The following is a 20801-nucleotide window of genomic DNA, read 5'->3' as shown; positions in this document are numbered from 1 at the left end:
GTTTCATAATTATTTTGCATGATTCGTCTTGGATTGAAGAGTCTTTTGCAAGTCTTTGCGGTAAGTTTTCTAATCCTGGATTCTTCAATACTTAGTTCTGATTAGATAAGCATTATGGTACTCCTCTTTGTACTAACTCCTGATTTGTTTCTCCACACTTTTTCAATTTACACTTGACTTTTTTTCCTTCAGGCTTTTTCCTTCCTTGCAAACTTTCTTGAGGGCAGCTGCTTATTATGCATTGTTTGCTCAGAGCAGGTGCCCGTGGTTACAGGAAGTAGCTGTGGAAGTATTAAACAGCACTGAACTCAAGTCCGGGACCGTCATTCATTGATGTTTGTCCAAGTCTCCTTAATCTAAGAAAGAAAGTTTTGATGAGGGGAACTAAAGGCTTGGTGGTGGCTTGCATTGCAAGATCTCAGTGAAAAAGGCTGGTGGTAAATGGGGCTTTTACAGCTCATGGAATTGGAAATTATGTGTAGATTTCCGCCTGGTGACACTAGTTCAGACAGTGCTCCCCATTCCGTGGGGTTTAGCTCCTATGTAGCAGAGTAACGGTAAATACATGTGCAGAGTTTACATCCTTCCAGTTCTCTGCAACTCATACTGGAGGCCTTAATAGAGAATGCAGCCTTTTAACACATATCCAGGATTCAATTAGCAGGAACCCAATTATCTGAAATAGAGACATGTCCTAAAGACTGCAGCGTTCACTACATATATTTAGGCTACTTTTTACTTTTCTTTTGGATTACAATCCAGGAAGTTAATCTTAGCACCTAGAAATGGTTAATTACATACAATTCACTGTGCTAACATAACAATTACTTATTTTCCAATCTCCATTCATTCTCACTCATACATTTTCATTGTTTTTATGCCATAATCACATCGTCGGTACCATACCAGTCAATATTTGATTAGGCTTGTTAAAAATGCACTAACCTTCTTCAGGCTCTTTAAGAAATGTTGTGGGATTGGCCCTCCAGGTTCAGTTGTAAGCCAAACGCAGAAGCGACCCTCCTCGTTATGAGACTCTGTGGAAAAATAGTGTTCTTTTTTAATTGAATGTTCCACTACTGTCAATCAAGCACAGTTTATTTTAAAGTTCTACAGGAACTACTTGAAACAAGGTTCATTTTCCTACACCTGCAATACTTATGGAATGCATGACAAGGACTACTTAAGGAATTCAGGCATAGTTAAAGGGGCTTCTTGCTAACAAACCTCAACCTCAATAAGATTAGCTTTATAGCACAGACACACATATAAGAACACAGTTATAGTGACATTGTATCATTGGACTTTCCTAAAAAAAGTTTCATTCCTGTCAGCACCATTTGTGTGATATGCATTAGCTATAAACCATAAAATTCAGGCTTTCCAACAACCGAGAACAGTCGCTGAATTTGCCTTTTGGCAAAATACAAAAACGAACCTATAGTTAGGTTCTGAATTTACTCGCACAAAACCATAGAAATTTAGCAGTTATAGTTACAGGTATTTCTAGTAACTATAACTCACGCCCTAAGGTAACTAAAGTTCGCACCCTCGCCATGCACTGCTAATTACCCCAGATATTATAGCACTCATGACAACTTCTATGATATCATTAAAAATATAAATGAAACATTAGCACGCAAATTATTGAAGAACATACTGTGCATGACGGGGGAGCCCCTTAGAGGCCCTAGGTACCCATGAGTACCATTTACTAGGAACTGACAGTGGATGCTAAATGTTTTGGCAATTGGGGGAAAGAGACTGTGCAGTTTTGGGGGAAGTTATCAGGCCCTGGGGACGAGGTTAGCAGAGATCCAGTGCACTTTCAGTTGAAATTACACCCGAAACCAGGCAAAATGTGGGTGGTGGGGTGGTGACCATGTCAAACTAGGCACCTTCCTACACTCTACTTCAGCCAAGTCCCTGAAAAAAAGAAAGAAAAATAAAATAACTATAACTGCTTAATTTCTATGGTTCTGTGAAAGTAAATTCAGAACCTAACTATAACGTCCCTGTAGCCATTTGTTTTTTAACAAAGTAATATACGTTAATCCAACAACTACCACGCACGGCTGGCCACAAGGGCCTGTCTCTCTGGGTGTGAGAATAGCTGTGAGAGAGTGTCTCTGGGTGTGAAAGTGGCTGTGATAGTGTCTGTCAGGGTGTGAGAGTAGGTGGAGGAGGGTCTATGTTAGGAGTGGTCGGCAAGCTCCGCTCTGCTGGCAGAGCTAATGGAGTTTCTGGCACTCTGCTTGGAGTGCAGAGTTCAATTCAAAACTAAACTATCACTGCCAGCGGAGCGGAGCTCATCGCATGCGCACTGCAGCCCAGTTATGGGCCACACAGCACAATTGTAGACAGTCTACCTGAGGTCGGTGATGGAGCTGCTCACCGGCGCCAGCAGCTCCGGATCCAGGTCTCTGTCTGCCAGCAGCCCGGGCCAGACCCGGGAGCAGGAGGCAGAAGGAGGCAGAGCGCCAGGCCACTGGCAAGGAGGACTCCCTGGGAGGACCCAGGTAAGTCTTCGTGTTTTTTCTTGTTAGTTGCAGACATGGACACACTAATGCACAAGGGGCCTGAAATGGACCGGGCCGTAGGCAGTGAAAGCTGCCGTTTCAGGTCTCTTGTGCACTGGCCTGCCCTGCGTGCACTCCACATGGGGCAGGCTGATGCACAAGAGGCCTGAAAGTTTCAGGCCTGATGTGCACCGGCCTACGCGGTGTGCACTCACTGACTGCACATGGGGCAGGCCTACACACACGAGGCCTGAAAACAGCAGCTTTCACTGCCGCCTGCCCTGGCCTGAATGCCCCCACCTCGGAAGCGCTATGCAGAGCCAACCCTGCTTAGTGCTTCCGAGATCGAGTGCATTCAGGCCAGGGCAGGCGTCACTCGGAACTCAGCGGAATTTCACGTAGTTGTAAACCAACTCTGCAGAATTCTGCTCAGTTGAACTCTGTGAGCTCTGCCCACCGCTGGTCTATGTAGGTGCTAGGATCATTTGTCCTTTCCAGAAGTGGAGCTTCAACTGGGGCACATGCTACATTTATATTTGTAAGTGTTTCCTGTTGAGGTTTAATTTCTGTGAAACGAGCATGATGGCCAAAACGGAAGCTCACCTGACCGTCTATCCACATGAGTCCATAGTTTTGCACAGGATGTGTAACTTTCTACTAGTTAGTTACTAAGTGATACCCCGTCGGGCAAATGGCCAGTGTCTGGGGGGGTAGGGGGCAATGCGGCCCCCCACCCCAGGCTGATTTTGGCCCTGGGCTCCCTTTACCCTGGGGCCAGGGCTTAAAATGTATTTCTTTTTTTGGGGGGACAGGGGCAGCGTTGCTAAGGTGACCAGGTGTCCCGGATTTGCCGGGACAGTCCCGGTTTTTCACCAGCTGTCCTGGCAGATTTTTGGAAATTTAGTTCATCTCCAAATTTTTAGAGAGGGTCGCCTGAAAACAGAACGGCAGGAGGTGAATTTGTTTTGGTTTCCATAGATGAGAAAGTTAGCAGTTTTTATAAGAAAGCAATTTAATTAATAAGCATTATACTGGTTTTAAAAAATGCATTTTATTTATGTTCTTAGTGACTCTTCTGTAATTCTGTGCTGATGAGCGTTGTCATTCGGTGCGCTCAGTTGAAGTAAAATTGTAGTCCTTCTTCTTTTTTTGTGAAATGTCCCTGTTTTTGTCTTTAAAATGCTTGTCACCCTACGTATGTCACTTTGCCCAGCACTGACTGCCAGAGATACTCACAGCCATTTTTACAGAATACCCCTGCTCCTATTCTGCCTCAGAAAGCTCCACAAAGCACGTTGCTTCTGGTAAATTGTAGATCCCTGGCTGCTCACAACTTAGACATTAACCTTCTTTTGAGCAGGCTGAGACCTACAGCGCTATTTTTAACAGAGAACTGGCTCCATGAGGGCTCAGCTCCAGATGGGGCCTTAGCCTTGCCTAGCGACTACTTAATAACAAGGCTGGATAGAGCCTCTGGGAAAGGGGGAGGGAATTGCCATCATCTTTAGGGACATGGTTAAGTTCACCTCGAGTCCCCTTCAGTTACCAGACTGCAAGAGTATGTCTTTTTCTATCTTCTTAAACTCTTGTTATAGCATTTCTGGGGCCCTAATATATCATCCCCCTGGCTCAGTACAACACTTTTTACAAGTATTCCCTGAGCAAGTTGCCCAATTAATCTGCAATAAGCCAAACTTTATGATCCTCAACGATTTCAATATTCATGCAGAAAAACTAGACAATGCTGCAGCCAAAAGCTTCTTGGCCGATATGAAGACTCTAGACCTTACACAACTGATCAGGGGCCCCACCCATAATAAAGGGCACACCACTGACCTTGACTTTAGCAATATAGTTGATCTAATTGCCCTACCCACTACCGCTTTAGCCTGGTCAGACCACTTTTTAATTTCTCTTAACCTCCCTACCTCAGGACCGGCCAATTCCCACCAAATCATAACTCAACCATATAGGCACTGGCACTCGCTAAAGGTTAATGAGTGGATTGGTGTCCTAGAAAATTCAAAACCTGCCCTTAATGGGAATATGGCTGATTCCTTAGAAATATTAAACAAGTCGATCACCAATAGCTTAGATATCACACTCCCTCATACGTCAAGGCAGGATGGTCATAAAAAAAAATGGGCCCCTTGGTTTTCCACTCAACTTCGATTATTAAAAAGGGACTGTAGACGTCTAGAAAGGAAATGGAGAAAATCGTATGATACCCTACTTAAAGAAGACTATAGGAGGGCCATTAGACAGTTTCATGTGGAAATTAAAGCAGCACAGCGTGCCTATTATGCGGCCAAAATAGAACAGAGCGCCAACTCTCCTAAATAATTTTTTCATCTATTAAGAGAAATTGCCTTTCCCCATTCTCAAATCGAAGACGTAGAAGCTTCCGTAAACACAGTAACGATCTAGGCTCTTTCTTTCAGAAAAAAATCTCAGTTATCTACTCAGCCTTTCCAATAGGATCCACCAGCTCTCAGGACATAAGCGAGCAGTGTTTCATGGGCTCAATGAGCCTAGCACGGATTCCTCCTCCCTCCCCAGAAAGGATTCTAACGCTATTAAGTACACTTAAATCGGGATCTCCTCTGGATCCTGCACTCCAATCAATCTTAGCACAAGAATCTTCAATAATAGTTCCTACCCTGACCGATTTGTTGAATCAGTCACTGGTTAGCAGCTCCATCCGTCCATAGTGGAAACTCGCGATCGTGAAACCCCTGCTTAAGAAATCCAACCTAGACCCTTCTGTTCTAAATAACTGCAGACCCATCTCTGTGTTGCCAGCCTTCGCTAAGATACTTGAAAAACATGTTAACATTCATCTCCCCACCTTCCTGGAAGACAACATCCTTCATCCCTCCCAGATGGGCTTCAGACACTTACACAGCACAGAATCAGCATTGATCGGAGTAATGGAAGAAAACCGGAAACGCATGGATCAGGGAATGGTTTCGGCAATCGTGCTCCTCGATCTCAGTGCTGCCTTCGACACTGTAGATCACAGTATCCTACTCCGGAGAATGAGGGAAACTGGAGTTACAGGGCATGCTTTAAAGTGGTTTACTGAGTTTCTAGAGGCTAGATCTTTTCAGGTACTCGATTGCTCCTTCTACTCAAATTGTTTTAATAGCTGTTGGGGAGTGCCAAAGGGCTCCTCTCTGAGCCCTACGTTGTTTAATATCTATATGCTGCCGCTGGCTAAGATAGTGGAACTATTTGGCCTCTTGTTAGTATCATACGCAGATGATACTCAGTTGATAGTATCTTTTTCCACCTCACAGAACTCATTTGAATCACTACTTGCCCCCTGTCTATGGCCAGTATCCAACTGGATGTTGGAGTGTAAACTCAAATTGAACAGAGACAAAATAGAGGTCATGATCTTGGGTCATCAATCTCATCCAAATCTAACCGCTCCTGTTTTGCGCTCGCTAGGAAATCTCCCCCCCCCCTCCCAAGGGATACATTAAGAGTCTTGGTGTATGGCTTGACCCATGGTTGACTATGAGTGAACAGGCAAAGAAAATATCTTACACGTGTTTTGGCATCTTCAGACTCCTTAGAAAGGTTTTCAAAATACTCCCATTTATCGCAAAGGGACTTATTATACAGGCATAAATCATATTGCGCCTTGGCTATTGGAACGCCTTGTTTCTGGGGGCCCCAAATGATGTTTAAAAATAAATTGCAGGTGGTGCAGAATACTGCAGCCCGCCTTTTTTTTCAACACACTCAGGTATGAATTGGCTAAATCAGCCCTTTCAGCCCTGCATTGGCTCTCATTGGAGTAACAAATAAAATTCAAAGCACTATGCTGCATCCATAGAGCTCTTTATGTCAAAGGTCCTCTGTTCCTGCGAACCCTGGCTACCTTCCATAAACCTGTTAGACATCTGAGGTCATCATCGGCAGCCTTAGCAGTAATCACACCGATAAAAAGGGCCAAATGGGGCGGAAAATCTATGTCCTACCTTGGCGCCAAACTCTGGAACTCTCTACTGGCCTCCTTAAGTCAAACCAGCCACAAATTATCCTTCCGTCGGTTACTGAAAACATGGTTGTACTAATCCTCTGTCCCTAAAGCAGTGCTGTTGGAAGATTTTGTGTAGCACTGGGATGCCTTAGGGTAGCCACGCACTCCATAAATTTTCATTACATAACATATGTCCCCACTCCCCGGGCCGATCTGGGCCCTGGGCACCCAATCCCCCAGGGTCAGGGCTTAACACAATTTGGGGGGGGGTCCATGTTATCTGGGTGCCCACCCTAGAACTCCCAGTCAGCATAATTGGGGACCACAGCGGGAGCTTGAATGCCTCGCTGTTCCAGATGGCACCTCGCCTCTTGCGGGAGCAGGCATTGCTGTCACAGGCTGGGAGCTGCTAAACATGGAGCTTGCTGTGAGAGCAATTGTTTCCTCTGTTTCCCTGTCCGCATGTCTGTGGGCAGGCAAACGGAGGAATCCTCCGCTCCCAGCAAGAGAGAGCTGCTTGACAGAGGTGTTCTGAGGAGGTAGTGGTCCCCAGGACGTGGGGGGAGGGGGCATGCTTGGTTTTTTTTGTTTGTTCTTTTAAATTTTCGTCGATTACGCCATGACCCTCAGCAAAAAAAAATTTTTTAAATGCTTTCCTGCCCTTACAGGCACAAGAGCTAAGGGTCAGGGTGTCCCCTAGGGTGGCCCCTCGTCTTATTTTTTTAAATCTTTTTTTCAGGGACTCAGCTGAAGCAGAGTCCCAAGATGGCTGCCAAAACTTCCCTGTTGAAAAGATCGGGAGGTTTCATGGAGCCTTAGTGTCCCTATATATGCAAATTAGAATTTTCTTTAATATCTCAAAAACGACTGACGGATTTGCACCAAATAACAAAAAGGGCACTTTCTGGACCAAGAGCTACTTTTCTGCCAAATTTGGTGTAATTCCGTCAAGCAGTTCGGGCTGTACTCTTGTTCAAATACACTATGGGAATTAACGTGGGTAAAACACGTTCTGGGAACCTGCCTTTTTCTCGGCCCCCACTTGACGGATCATCCCAAAACTTTGCAGACTGCAGCTGAAGTGAGCGTCAAATTGTTTAGGAAAGTTTGTGAAGATTCATCAATCAGCATCAAAGATATACGCAAGTCAAAAGCGCTTTTTCTGTAGAAACTAGGGCCCTCATTATGAGGCTGACAGTCATGAGACAGCCTCGCCGTGGCGGTCCTACCACAGCGTAGCCAGTGGTAAGGACCGCCACATTACGAGTTGTGAAGCTTGGCAGACGCCAAGCCTCCACAGTTCCGCCTGGCCCGCCGGTGAGGTCGCACCCCGCAGCCGGCGGTGAACACCTCCTATCCGGCAGCAGGCCCCAGCCTGCAGTCCGGATTACGAGGCGGCAAACCACCAGGTTTTCCGTGGCAGTCACCTTGCCACAAAAACCGTGGCGGTCACAGACCCGGCAACAGGAATCTTCATTCCTGTCACTGGCACACACATACACACATCCCGCCCCACCCGTCCTCACACCCCCCCCCACAACCCTTCATGCACGTATGCATAAACATACACACACATTCAGCATACATGCACTTAGATACACCCACTCACTCACATTCATCCACATAGACATCCCCATTCACGCGCACATACACGCACGCATTCAGCACCCCCATCCCTGCTCCGCAAACATGCACACATGCACCCAAACACACAGACCTCCTCCTGCCCCCCTTCGGACACCCACTTACCTCCTCATTTGAGGGGCACATACGGGGGGGGATAGGTCCTGGCGGTCTTCCCTCGCCGCCACCACCACACCAGCAGGACTCCGCCAAGCCTCAATGATGGAGGAAAGCAGACCGCCAACACTGGCGGTCGTCTGGCGGGTTGGGCTTTGGTGGTCAGGGAAATTGACTGCCAAAGTCCAAATGAGGGCCTAGGTCCTAACTATAACTACCTAGTGGTGACTGCCACTAGGTAAAAATATATATATATATATTCTTAGTTGCCTAGTCTGCATGAAGGTTTTTGTAAAAAAAAATGTCTCTACTGTTACTGTAATTTTGGGGGTGTCAGGGCCACATCCTTAGGAAATGACAATTCAACAGTTCAGCAGAATATAGTGGGAAAATGGGAGTCATTTATATTTTGAGGGAGTGACCTGTCAAACTCATAGTTCCTCCACCTAATTTAGAGGTGAGGGAACTTCTAGATATCCAACGTTGCATGCTCTGAAGCCTATGATCCAGTGGCCCAATCATCACATGGTCACCGGAGTCAGTATGTCGACTCCCGGATTCACTGTTTTTCAGACAGGCCTTCCAACATACATTTATCCTGCTCAGAACACAGATGGGAAACATAATCAATGGCCTCCGCATGCAGAGAGAAACCTTTCTGCTAACCAGGGTTACTGTTGATTGCCCTTGTTTGGGGGTTTCATCCTAAGAACCAAGCACATTGTCGAGTGGGTTAGATCAGTGGTTCCCAACATTCTGACTCCTGAGGACCCCCAAGCAATTTGTATGATTTAAGATTCAAACTTTAAAACAGTAAATACACAAACAAGTATATGCCAAACAAATACTCAAATTACTGAAGATATAATTATTTTATATTGAAAATGTTTGATTTTATTTAGGAAAGTTGAATCCTCAGGTCAGACTCTACATTTCCCATTCCCATTTTAGGTACATAAGATCTGTGAATGCTTTTTCACATAAATATGTGGTGGGGAAAGGAGGTAAAACTATAAGGTCCTCACCAATCAATAGCCTCATTGTCACATATAATTCATTTGTTTTATAGCACCTCTCAAACCAGTGTAGGGTGTCAGAGCACTTTAAAGATGAATACAAGGTGTAGGATTCACATGTTATCCACACTGGTAGGCATTTTCTAAGAGTGCTTGGCCCGGAGAAGGACAAACTCAGGATTCAGAACACAGCACAGTGGTTAGCACTGACAAGCAAACCTTTTTTAGCAGCATAAGGAAAATGAAAGACTGGGAAAAAAACAACTTTCTAATTTGTGCCATGCAGTTTGTGTCAGCTCCTTAATGGCACTGTGCTAGATTATGATTGTAATTTATGAATTGCACAGTAACAAAAGAATCTCTTTTACCAAAGCAGTAACCCACTGTGCTATGCACATAAAATACTGTTCTTTGCATGATACACATTCTTTTCAGGAGGCATATTAACCATCTAAGCTAACTTTGAGTCAAAACTGCCACTAGAAGACACTCCCATCTCTCTCCGGGAGGTACATTAATCACTAGAGTTATCTTGACACTTATTTTTGCCCAAAAGCTGCTGGTTGTACAAGGTACTTTGCAGTGCTTTTAAAACTGCTGCACAAAGGAAGTTATAAATATAAAAACATGCAAGTGTTTGTTAGAAGTCTCAGCTGGAGAACTGCCTTCCTCCAGGCCCAGGCGCCCTGCGGACCTGTGGGAATGTGTCATGGACCCTTGGGGGTCCGCGGAGCACAGGCTGGGAACCACTGGGCTAGATAACATAGGAGCATTTGTATCAAGTGCTAGCAGAGCACATGGGGAAAAGATTTGTTTGAAGGGGGTGGAAGACTTTATAAAAAATTTATTAAATTTTAAAAAACATTCATTTTTCATTCAGGAAATTCTTAATAAGCGATATGTACATACAAATTAACAGTAAACTTTTGGTAACAATAATTTCTGGTGGATACTCTATCTGACTGCAGATTCCTCACCTGTAGAATATCTCCAGGCTCCAGACTCGAGTTGGAAGATTATTTAGCTTAGATCCTTCGTGCTGGTAGGTAGCGTTGTGTGGCTCTGAGTCAACTCCGTTCCACCAAGTAAGTGATGGCTGGAGCTGAATATAAGAGCTATCCAGGTCCCGGAGTTCAGTTTCTTTCTTGACACTATCCGTGCCTTCGGTCGCAGAGGCCACAAACCAATTATCTGTGCCGGAGCACAGATTTCTAATTTCGGCCATTTTTAGATGGAAAAGAGACTGTTCCACAGAACAGGGAGGTGGGGGTGATTTGAGGAATCTGCAGTCAGATAGAGTATAAATGTTATGGAAGGTAAGTAACTTGGTCTTCTGATGAATACTTCTAACTGCAGATGCCTCACTTGTAGAATAGATATGAATGCAGCACCTCCCCAGGGGGTTGGTCTGTGGAATGACACAGACCAAAAAATCCTGCAGGACCAATTAGCCAAAATGCCCTTCCCATTTGACATGGCCATCAAGGCAGTAGAGCTTCATGAACATGTGCACTCATGCACACGTTTTCGCTTGACAAATATCAAGGGCAGACACTCCTCATGCTAAACCAGTGGTGGCAGACTTGTCCCTGGAGGAGTCTGTTGTCAGTCCTCCTGGAGGCTCCTTCTTGGCCAATGTGCTGCAGATCTTAATACAGAGAACTATCTACCTGGACAAAGTCCTTTTCTACACTTCCTTTCTTTCTTTACCCTAGACAACCACATAAAGGTCCGATTGTGCCCCAATTGTCCTTGGTGTGATTGATGTAAAACTCAAAGCTCTTTTGGGATCTAAAGGATAGAGTCTCTCATCCTTTTCCAAAGGAGTAGGTAGTGCAAAGGATATCAGAAGTGTGATGTTCTGTTATCACCATGGAAAAACGTCTTTGGTGGAAGGAAACATCAAAGGCACCTATGCAGCGACTCAAAGAGGGTACATTTAAGAAAAGTAAGGACTAAATTAAGATTCCACTGTGGCATCTTGAAGGGTTTAGGAGGAAACATGTGATCTAAGTCTTTAAGAAATCAAATTGCATCATAACAGGTGAGTTTAACAAGGAAGGTTATTTGGGTAAACACAAAAAGGCTGAAAGGGCCGGAAAATAACCTTTAACAGTGCCACTGGAAGTCCTTGTTGGGCCAAAGACAAGATAAACAAAAATACATTGGACATTTGGCCTGCAACTGGTGCGTATTATAGGCATCACCCCAAGCCACAATCTTGTAGCAGCATCCGAAGTAAACAGAGTTTGTAGAAGGATGGCTGGTGGGAAGGATTACATCTGCTACTTTGTGAGGGAGATCGAATGCAGTCAACAGCTGCCATCCAATCACCACACATGGAGGCATAAATTGCACAGGCCCAGGTTCAAGAACCTTCCTTGCAACAGGAAGTCTCTCCTGAGGAGGCAGCCTGACCACAGGACAGATGCATGCTTGTGCAGTTCCAGGTACCATACTCTCCTGGCCTGATCCGGAACCACTTTGGTGGCTTAGGCCAAGTCGTTCCTGCCTTCTTCAGACCTCAGAAAAAGAGAAGTAGCAGTGGGAAGGCTCCATTCTAAGTCGAAAGTGTTTCTGACAGAAAGCCTTCTTGGGCACTCCATTGCATGTTCTTGAGGGCAGCAAAGAAATCAAGCCAGAGTTCTTCCCAGTGCTGGTAGACATCCTGTGCCATCTCCAGGTGGTACTACCATTTGTGATCCACTACGTGTCACTGGTTGCGTTTGTCTGCCCTGGCATTTGAAGATGCCACCAGGTGGTGCACTATCAGGGAAATGACCTAATGAGTCAGCCAGATTCAGGGGTGCAGATATCTCTCCACAGGGCCCAGGATCCCACTTGGCCCTGCTTGTTGCAATACCACATTGTGGTTGTGTTGGTCGTGAAGACCTGAACCAGCCTCCCCTTAATGAACCTCCGGAAGGATTTCAAAAACAGCTGAAGGCCCACAACTCCACCTGGTTGATGTGGAGATGGACAGCAGAACGTTTTTCAAGGCACAGTCGATGGCCCAAAACTACAACTAGTTGATGTGGACATAGATCTCAGCTGGAGACCAGAGTCTCCTGATCTCCAACTTCTCTCATCTTACCTCCCCACCCCGGGAGTAGTGTGTCTGTCACCTTCTTCAGCTCTAGGTGAGGTGTTTGCCACTGGTCCTATTCAATTGTGGTCAAGCGGCAAATGCAGCAGATCTTTGTAAACCTAAAGAATCTTACAGTTTTCCTTGGTTTTGAGCCAACTGATTCCACTGAAAATCCACATATGCCACCTACCATGATCAACATACGTGATGCAGGAGGCATGAAGAAGAACATCAGTGGTGACAGCAGGGAGTGTTGTATTGAGCAAAAGGGAAACATAAAGTAAAACTAATGCAAAACATTCTTTGCTTTCACACTGTACAGTAAGTCCAAATTATTGTTAAATCAAAAGCATTAGAGACTTCATTGTAAATATGTTCTAGCTGTAACCAGGATGAGGAGGTAACTCAAAGCTTTGCTAGTGTTAAAAGCAGTGCACGAAGTGATATCTGTGGCTGTTTAAACACAGCCGCACATAAGAAGATGACCGCAAATTGTAGTCACTCTGATTTTTGTAGAGGCCCTTCAGTCTGATGTTTCTGTTTTATTACATTTGGCACAAAATGATGACAAAACTGGACAATATAGCAAAGATGATGGGTCCAATAAATGTACATAAGAAAGCTCTCAGTCTTTTATTAGAGCAAATCAAAAATATCATCAGGGGTAACGTAAAAAAACACAGGAATAAAAGCAAATTGATGGGTGCAAGGGATATGAGCAGAAATCTGAAAAAGCCAATTCTAGTAAAGAAAATAAGCTGCAGAAAAAAACAAAAACATAAGTAAATAACAGAAAAGATAGGTGGACAGAAGACAAATGCAGTTGTGTTTTTTTGTTTTTCAAGAGGTGCTTCTCTAACTCCTCAGGCTTATTTTAAATATGGGAAAGAGCTGTCCATTTCAGGTTACACAGGGATTGTCTGACTGAGGTCCAAAGTCTTACAGCAGGATGGCTAAGGGGACATTTAGGAGTAGTCTAACAAATTAGATAACAGAGAGTATATAAATCGCTGGACAGAACGGGAAATAAATCAGCATGTGATCCAAAGGGGGCCAAATCATAAAAAAAAGAGGTTTGTTAGACCTCCTAGCCTTAGGGTGGTCTTAGAGTGGTCTTCCTCCAAACTTTTTGCTTTCCCCCTCCAATGTTGCTGAATTTTTGTTAGGTTTTGGACTCTGTGCACCAGTGATTCAGTGCTAGTGCTCTCTCCTTTAAACATGGTAAATTTGCCTTATACTCGATTGGCATATTTAAATTACCTATGAGTCCCTAGTAAAGTGGAATACCATTTACCCAGGGCCTGTAAATTAAATGCTACTAGTGGGCCTGCAGCACACATAGTTCCCCCCACTTAAGTAGCCCTATTAAACATGTCCCAGGTCTGCTGCAATACAGCCTGAATGTAGTTTAAAACTGCCAATTCATTTTGGCAATTTAACCCCTATGCAAAGCCTTAAACTGCCCTTTTATTGCATAGGTCAGCCCTAAGGTAGACCCTAGGTAGCCCATAGGACAGGGTGCATTGTAATTAACAGGTTGGTCATGTACTTTCAAGTTTTACATGTCCTAGTTTTTCACTGCTGTAAGGCTTGCCTCTCCCATAGGATACCACTGAGTTGCCTTATTACATTTAATAAGTGTTAACCTTTGATTGGGAACAGGTAGGCATTTTGTGATTGTTGTCTGAGAAATTGTATTTAAAAATCCTCTTCAACTGTAGAGTCAGATTTTAAGTTGCAATTTTGAAAAGCCCACAGTGAGAAAGCTGCCATTTTACTACTTGGTGCCTGCAGACTGTTTCTGGGTCACATGACAATGTGTAGTTGGCAGTTAGACTTTGTTTATTCCTCCCAGACAGCCACACAACAGATGGATTAGGTGTTCTTGGATATACCATCAACTGGCAGGATGGAGGTGGAGCTAGGCACAACCCCACTACAACTGAACTGGCTGTGTTTTGCCTGCACACAAATGACTTATCAGCCCTGCATTGTTCATGCAGCCAGCTTGGAACCAGGGCAGGGTGAACAAGAAATGTCAAACGCTCCAAAAGGAACTCTATAGAAACTTCAAAGGAGGCACTAGGTTTAAAAACAGGATCATCAGACCCACTCTTCAGTTCACTTTCTGGACCTGTGGAAGAGCTCTCAGAGGGCTGCTGCTGTAGTGGCCTGCTGTGCACTTCCGTGGACTGCTCTGCTACACCTGGAAGGACTGCCTTGCTGCCTGAAGCTTACCTTGAACTCTCAAAAGCCTGCCCTGCTGTTTGAGCCCTATTCTACTGCTGAACACAGGACTACCTAGTTCACTGGCCTCCAGATCAGAGTCTCGGGAACAAAAAAGGCTCCAACCATCTTGAATCCACACCTGGACCCAGCCTGAGTGAGTCCTAACGCAACAAGTGGTGCCCCTCTATTCCTGGACCATTGGTGGTGGTGGTGTTAAAAATGCCCAGATAGCCAAAAGTCAAAACTTAGGACTAAACACTCTGAATACCGAGAGAAGACCGGGACCAACCTGCTTGTCTATCAGGCCAAAGTGCATTGCCGGTCAGCCTGACTTCCCAGCAGCTTCTGCTACACTCTTCTCCGGAGCAGCAAATACTCTTTAGCGGTCCATAGCCAAAGGGTATCCAGCCTTGTGGAATTCTCAACAACTACAGCCTCCAGCCCCATCCTGCTGAAGATTTACAACTTCCAAAAAAGTGACTAAGGGCCTGATTTAGAACTCGGCGGATGGGTTACTCTGTCACATCGGTGACAGATATCCCATCCACCGAAATCTAAATCCCACTGGAAATAATGGGATTTCGATTTTGGTGGACAGGATATCCATTACCATCGTCAGTAACCCATCTGCCGAGTACCAAATCAGGCCCTATGACCGAACAAATTCTTTACTGCAACTTTGTCTAGTGCCTCCCCAATGACGACACTCCTTCCTCATACACTACCTGCAGACTTGCCCCACTGACCTTTACCTTCTCATTACATTTTTCTCTCAATGTCTCTTATGTCTGAAGTTAAGCACCGACCAGGCGTACTCCCCTCTGTGAATCCAACCCGCGCTCCATCGCAGTCGGACGTTTTTTTCGGCTTTGACCCAGTCTTGATTATATAGATGCCTGCAGTTGGTGCTTTGATTTTTTTAAGCACTAGTTTTTACCTTAAAATTTAAAAATTCATAACTCCAGTTCTACTGATGGGATTTATGTTGTTTTGGTGCCAATTGATTTAGTAAAATTTACTCTAGTTTTGTAAATTGGTGTGCAAATTCTCTTGTGTTGTGTTTTCAGTTTATTACTACATAATAATTTATACATTGCTTCTAAGTTAAGCCTGACAGCTTTTGTGCCAAGATATTAGAGGGTTAATCACAGGTTAACTGAATTACTTTTGGGGGGTCACCCTGTCTGGGATTGTGGCTGGTGCTTGAGCAGGGTTAACACCCCCCTAAACCAACAAGACAATTTCTCACAGGGCTTGAATATTCAAATAATAGAAGATACATAGTCAGTGGAAGGAAAGAGAGACAATGGAAACAGAATGAGATAAGACAAAGAACTACATCAAAAAAATATGAGGCAGCGGGCACTTTAATGTCCATCAGTGAGCATGAAACAAAAGTTCCCCACATCATAATGCATCAAAGGCAAGGATAGACGAGTAGATGGGCTTTGCTTAAGCTAGTTAAGGAACGCAAGTGGCAAAATGACTCTGCAGGAGATCCATTCAGGAAAACAAAATCGAGTTTTCCTCTTGAGCCAATTCTTTGGGTACTCCCTTGGCATAGTTGCAAACTCTTTTAGATGTTCCAAGAAAATCATGGAGCTTCTTGTTGAGTCTATCACTCCCTACCAGATACATGGGTAAGAAAGAAACTGTGCTGACACTGAACCATCTTACTGAAGCCTTTGGGGACTTTACAACACTTGCCAATAATTAAACTGAACCTTTTATATGACCATAAGATTGAGGGAGCTCAGGACCTGTCATGGAGTTACAATGCTAGCCAAGAGAAGTGCAGTAGACAAATTCTTCTAATAAATATTAATTAGATTGCTTGAAGGAAGAGCAGTTTATTCAGAGAACCCATACACCATTTATTGACAATCAGCAGAGTAATCAGTAACTGTCGAGGTCAGAATAAGGAAATCAGAAACAAGATTGAACATTAACAACAAAAACCTCTGTGTGTGTCACAAATGCTGCCTAAAGGTTTGATTAAACAAACTTAAACATTCTATACAAAAAGTTAAGACTAGAAACAAACAAAAGGCATAAAATATACTACAATAATTCAATAGAAATGGGAAGAGTGAGGAATAAACCAACATCTAGTGAAACTACCTCACCTAAAACCATGCACGGCAAGATCAACCCCTCTCCCAGCACATAAAAGTCATCACAAAATGAACTTCAAATTCTCACCCTGGAACACCTGACAGGGCGCAACAACATTAGGTTTTGGGAGAAACAAAAGTAGCCTGTAGCTGATGTCCTCCTATGGGGTTGGCATGGGCCACATGCTGACGTGGACCTCCACCACTACTCAGAAGTGATGACTGCGGCTTGAAGCTGATGTCCTCCTATGGGGTTGGCATGGGCCACGTGCTGACGTGAACCTCCTCCACTACTCAGAAGTGATGACTGCGGCCTGTAGCTGATGTTCTCTTATGGGGTTTGTATGGGCCACATGCTGACGTGGACCTCACCACTATTCCCTGTTGAATGCCATGCACCATCCCCCAGCAGGATACGCTCTTAACTCTGAGGTAAAAAAGTTGGATCTGAAGGAAGAGGAGGGGTCGGCATGACGCAACCCAGCCTATGTGGTTGCCTCGCATAAGCTCCTTATGGGATTCAAACTCACGAACTGAAGGAGCGTATCACCAACCTTTAGCAGGTGATAAGCTCCCTGCAAACACTGTTAAAACATGGGGCAATAACATATGACAAATGGACACAAAACCTGTGCGCATATGTTACTGCCCATGTTTTTTAGCCACTCACATGAAACGAGAGCAAAAACACACTTGATTCGTGACACAAGTCCTACGAGAACTGTGGTAGTTTTGCTCCCGGTAATCCCAATAACGTAGAAGACAGGGCAAACGTTTCAAAAATATAAATGCATTTTCCAGTACATAGAGCCACTTGAGTAAGCATTAAGCACCGTCAAATGTGTAATGTGCACCTGCAATATACTTTTTAGAATAGGCTTGTAAAATGACCCTAAAAGACAGATATTTCAGTCTAATTCCGATGCTGGTTGAATGTAGGTTCGGTTCCAAACCATGCTTTGTTTTAAAAAAAAAAATGTGGGTTATATTTGTTCTAAAGAGAAGCAATAAAACATCACACTATTTCACCTGCTTTTCTTACAATATCACAAACATGCCTTAGAGATGATTCAAAGCCCATAAAATAATTCCCAAATGACATTCTACTAAGCAAAGAAAACAAGAACACATTTTTGAAGGTTGCTAAATTGCTTTTGGTTATCAAGGGCAGTCGTATTTGCTCTAAGCTCTCCGGTGAGAGTATTGTAGGTCTGTGAATCTTGTCAAGGTAAGAAAAAGTTGCTTTTTTCTACAGCTGTAGTTGTGTGAAACCGGGATGGCTAAATTCTGCTTTAAACGTATACTGTCACCTAAGCTTCGTGTACTTTATCAGCATTCAATTTGATATAACATGGTTATAACAAGGGTGTAATGCTATAATATGATTCTTTCTTGTTTCATCTATTCCTTTAGTTCGAAATATGCAACAGCAATGTGGACTACTGGTCCCAGTATCACATTTTAGTAAGTGCGAGAGGAAAACCTCCACATGAAGGTTTAGCATTTATTTTCGTATTACAGGAACGCTGTCTTCAGAACATGCATGTAATAATGTGATAACATCCCCCGTGGCTTATATGATAAGGGCAGTGCAAGTCACTGAGGAGCTTTACGACCATATGGAGGGAGGATGCCGAAGGATAAGTTCCGTTACAATATCACAGAACTCGGAAGTGACTTGTAATATTATTTTACCATGGGACACAAAGGGCCTGATTCTTACCTTGGCGGTCGGCGGAGAGGCGGCGGTCGGACCGCGAACAGACCGGCGGTCCAAAAAATGGCATTCTGACCGCGGCGGTCACCGCCGCGATCGACCGCCACTTCCCCACTCCGACCGCCACGGCGGTCATGACCGACGGGCTGGAGTTCGCACACTCCGGCCCGGCGGTCGACCCAAGACCGCCAACCGTATCATGACCCTGCTTACCGCCGCGGTTTTTGGCGGTCGGGAACCGCCATGCGAACCATGGCGGTAGGCACTATCGGGGCCAGGGAATTCCTTCCCTGGCACTGATAGGGGTCTCCCCCACCCCCCACTGCCCCCCACGAGTCCTCCCCCCACACCCTCCACCCCCCTGCCACCCTCCAGAGGTGGTACGAACCCCCTGCCCCCCCCACCCCGACATGCACATACACGCACCCCGACATGCACGCACCCCCAACATGCACATATGCACACCCCCTACACACACACATACACAACGGGGGCACATACCCGCACACATACATGCCGACATGCGCACCCGCCGAACTACACACATTGCCCAAAGGCACAGCAGCACCCCCCGCCCGCATGCACGCACTCACACACCCCCTCTACACACCCCCATGCACGCACACATCACACAACACCCCCCCACCCCCTCCCCTCACGGACGATCAACTTACCTTGTGTGTTGGTCCTCTGGGAGGCGACGGGAGCCATAGGGACGTGACCGCCAACAGAAGACCGCCAACAGAAGACCGCCACACAGAAATGTGGGTCGTAATTCTGGGGGCGGTGTTCTGCTGGCGTGGCGGTGGAGGTTGACCAGCCTCCACTTTCCCGCCGACCGCCAGTGTGGCTGCTGGCGGTATTCCGGCGGAACGCTCCCAGCGGTCGGAATAGGCGCAGCGGCATACCGCTGCGGTCGGCGGTCTTTACCGCGGCGGTCTTGCGAAAAGACCGCCGGGGTCAGAATGACCCCCAAAGTATTTTATTACTTGTAACACGATCACAACATCACTCTTCCAATAGACACTAAGGGGGTTATTCTAACTTTGGAGGAGGTGTTAATCCGTCCCAAAAGTGACGGAAAAGTGACGGATTTACCACCAGCCGTATTACGAGTCCATTATATCCTATGGAACTCGTAATACGGCTGGTGGTATATCCGTCACTTTTGGTACGGATTAACACTCCTCCAAAGTTAGAATAACCCCCTTAGATCTTTCGGGGTCTTGTTCTTTTATATGAAAGAGCTAGTATGTTTTCAAACATGACGAAAAAAAGAATCTGTAAGGCAAGATTAGGCACACCAAACATTTGTTGGTGATTTGTTGCAAAAAGATATAGGAATCAGTTAAATGCAAGGCAGATTAAAACATGTACCTCAGAATGGGTAGGACCATGCAGAGAGATTCAATCTTTCATTTAATGTTAAAAAATAATAAGTTGCCATACATTTCTCTTTTCTGCTGCTCACTAGCGGGCGCGGGTCCTCGGCTAGGGTGGAGGAGCATGTTCCCCCAACATACTACCCATCCCCCCCTACCTGCAGCACCAGCTGCTGAAAACCTTTTACTATAAAAAATAATAAACTATGTTTATTCTTTTTTTATAGTAAAAGGGACGGGCCATGGGCTATGACAGGGACGGTGCACATGTATGTTTGACCGGCCGTCTCAGGCTGGCCAGACACACATGCGCACTGGGCTCTCTCCAACCCGGCATAGTGTTGCTGGGTTCGAGAGATCAGGCAGGTACTTTCACTCTGCCTCAGAGCGCCATGGCTGGGCGCTCCAGCCAATCCGAACGATGCAGTCACGCTGCCAGCAGCATGACAGCAGCATTCGGATTGGCCACAGGGCAGACTGGGAGTCTGTGCCTGCAGCTGCAGCAGAGGAGCAGCGCGGTGGTGGCGGCGATGGCAAGAAAGGTGTTTTTTTTATTTTTTTTATGAATATCCCCCCCTGCACGCCCTGCCTTGCCCCTTCAAAGTGCTGCAAGCCGCTCCTACTCATTAGTCATTTTATGAAAACAGATAAGAAGAATAAAAAGAAAGATCGTGTTTTCTATTGGTTATACTGGAGCTGCTATAATGCTCTGTAACATGCCTTTCACTAAGTCCGTTTGCTCTGGCAAGTGGCATTATGACTCACAACTTAACTGTAATAGTGTATTACAGCAGCTATGTTATTTTCTTATTACGGGTTACTGGAGTTATCATAACTTGAGTGCAATAAAGAAATTAGAGACAGCATTTTATACTATAGGCTCCCAAATACTGTAAGAAAAGTATACCATTACTCAGTTTACTGCACACATAATAATGTATCACAAATGAGAAGTGATGTCAGCAGAGAAACCGCTCCCTTTCACCGTGAATACCAGGACTCACG

The 20801-nt window shown here is 45.1% G+C and overlaps 1 protein-coding gene across 1 annotated transcript in view; it reads right to left on the bottom strand.

Annotated features, from left to right (window-relative positions):
- Positions 1-20801, bottom strand: part of LOC138286353 (uncharacterized) — a 1286679-nt gene that overhangs the window by 253462 nt on the left and 1012416 nt on the right. Inside the window, exon 87 of the mRNA XM_069226509.1 lies at positions 946-1037. Coding sequence (XP_069082610.1) covers positions 946-1037 — 92 coding nt within the window. The remainder of the gene's footprint in view (positions 1-945; positions 1038-20801) is intronic.

This window comes from Pleurodeles waltl, chromosome 3_2 (genome assembly GCF_031143425.1).
Source record: "Pleurodeles waltl isolate 20211129_DDA chromosome 3_2, aPleWal1.hap1.20221129, whole genome shotgun sequence".
Taxonomy (NCBI): Eukaryota; Metazoa; Chordata; class Amphibia; order Caudata; family Salamandridae; genus Pleurodeles; species Pleurodeles waltl.
This window is presented reverse-complemented; position numbering and strand designations above follow the sequence as displayed.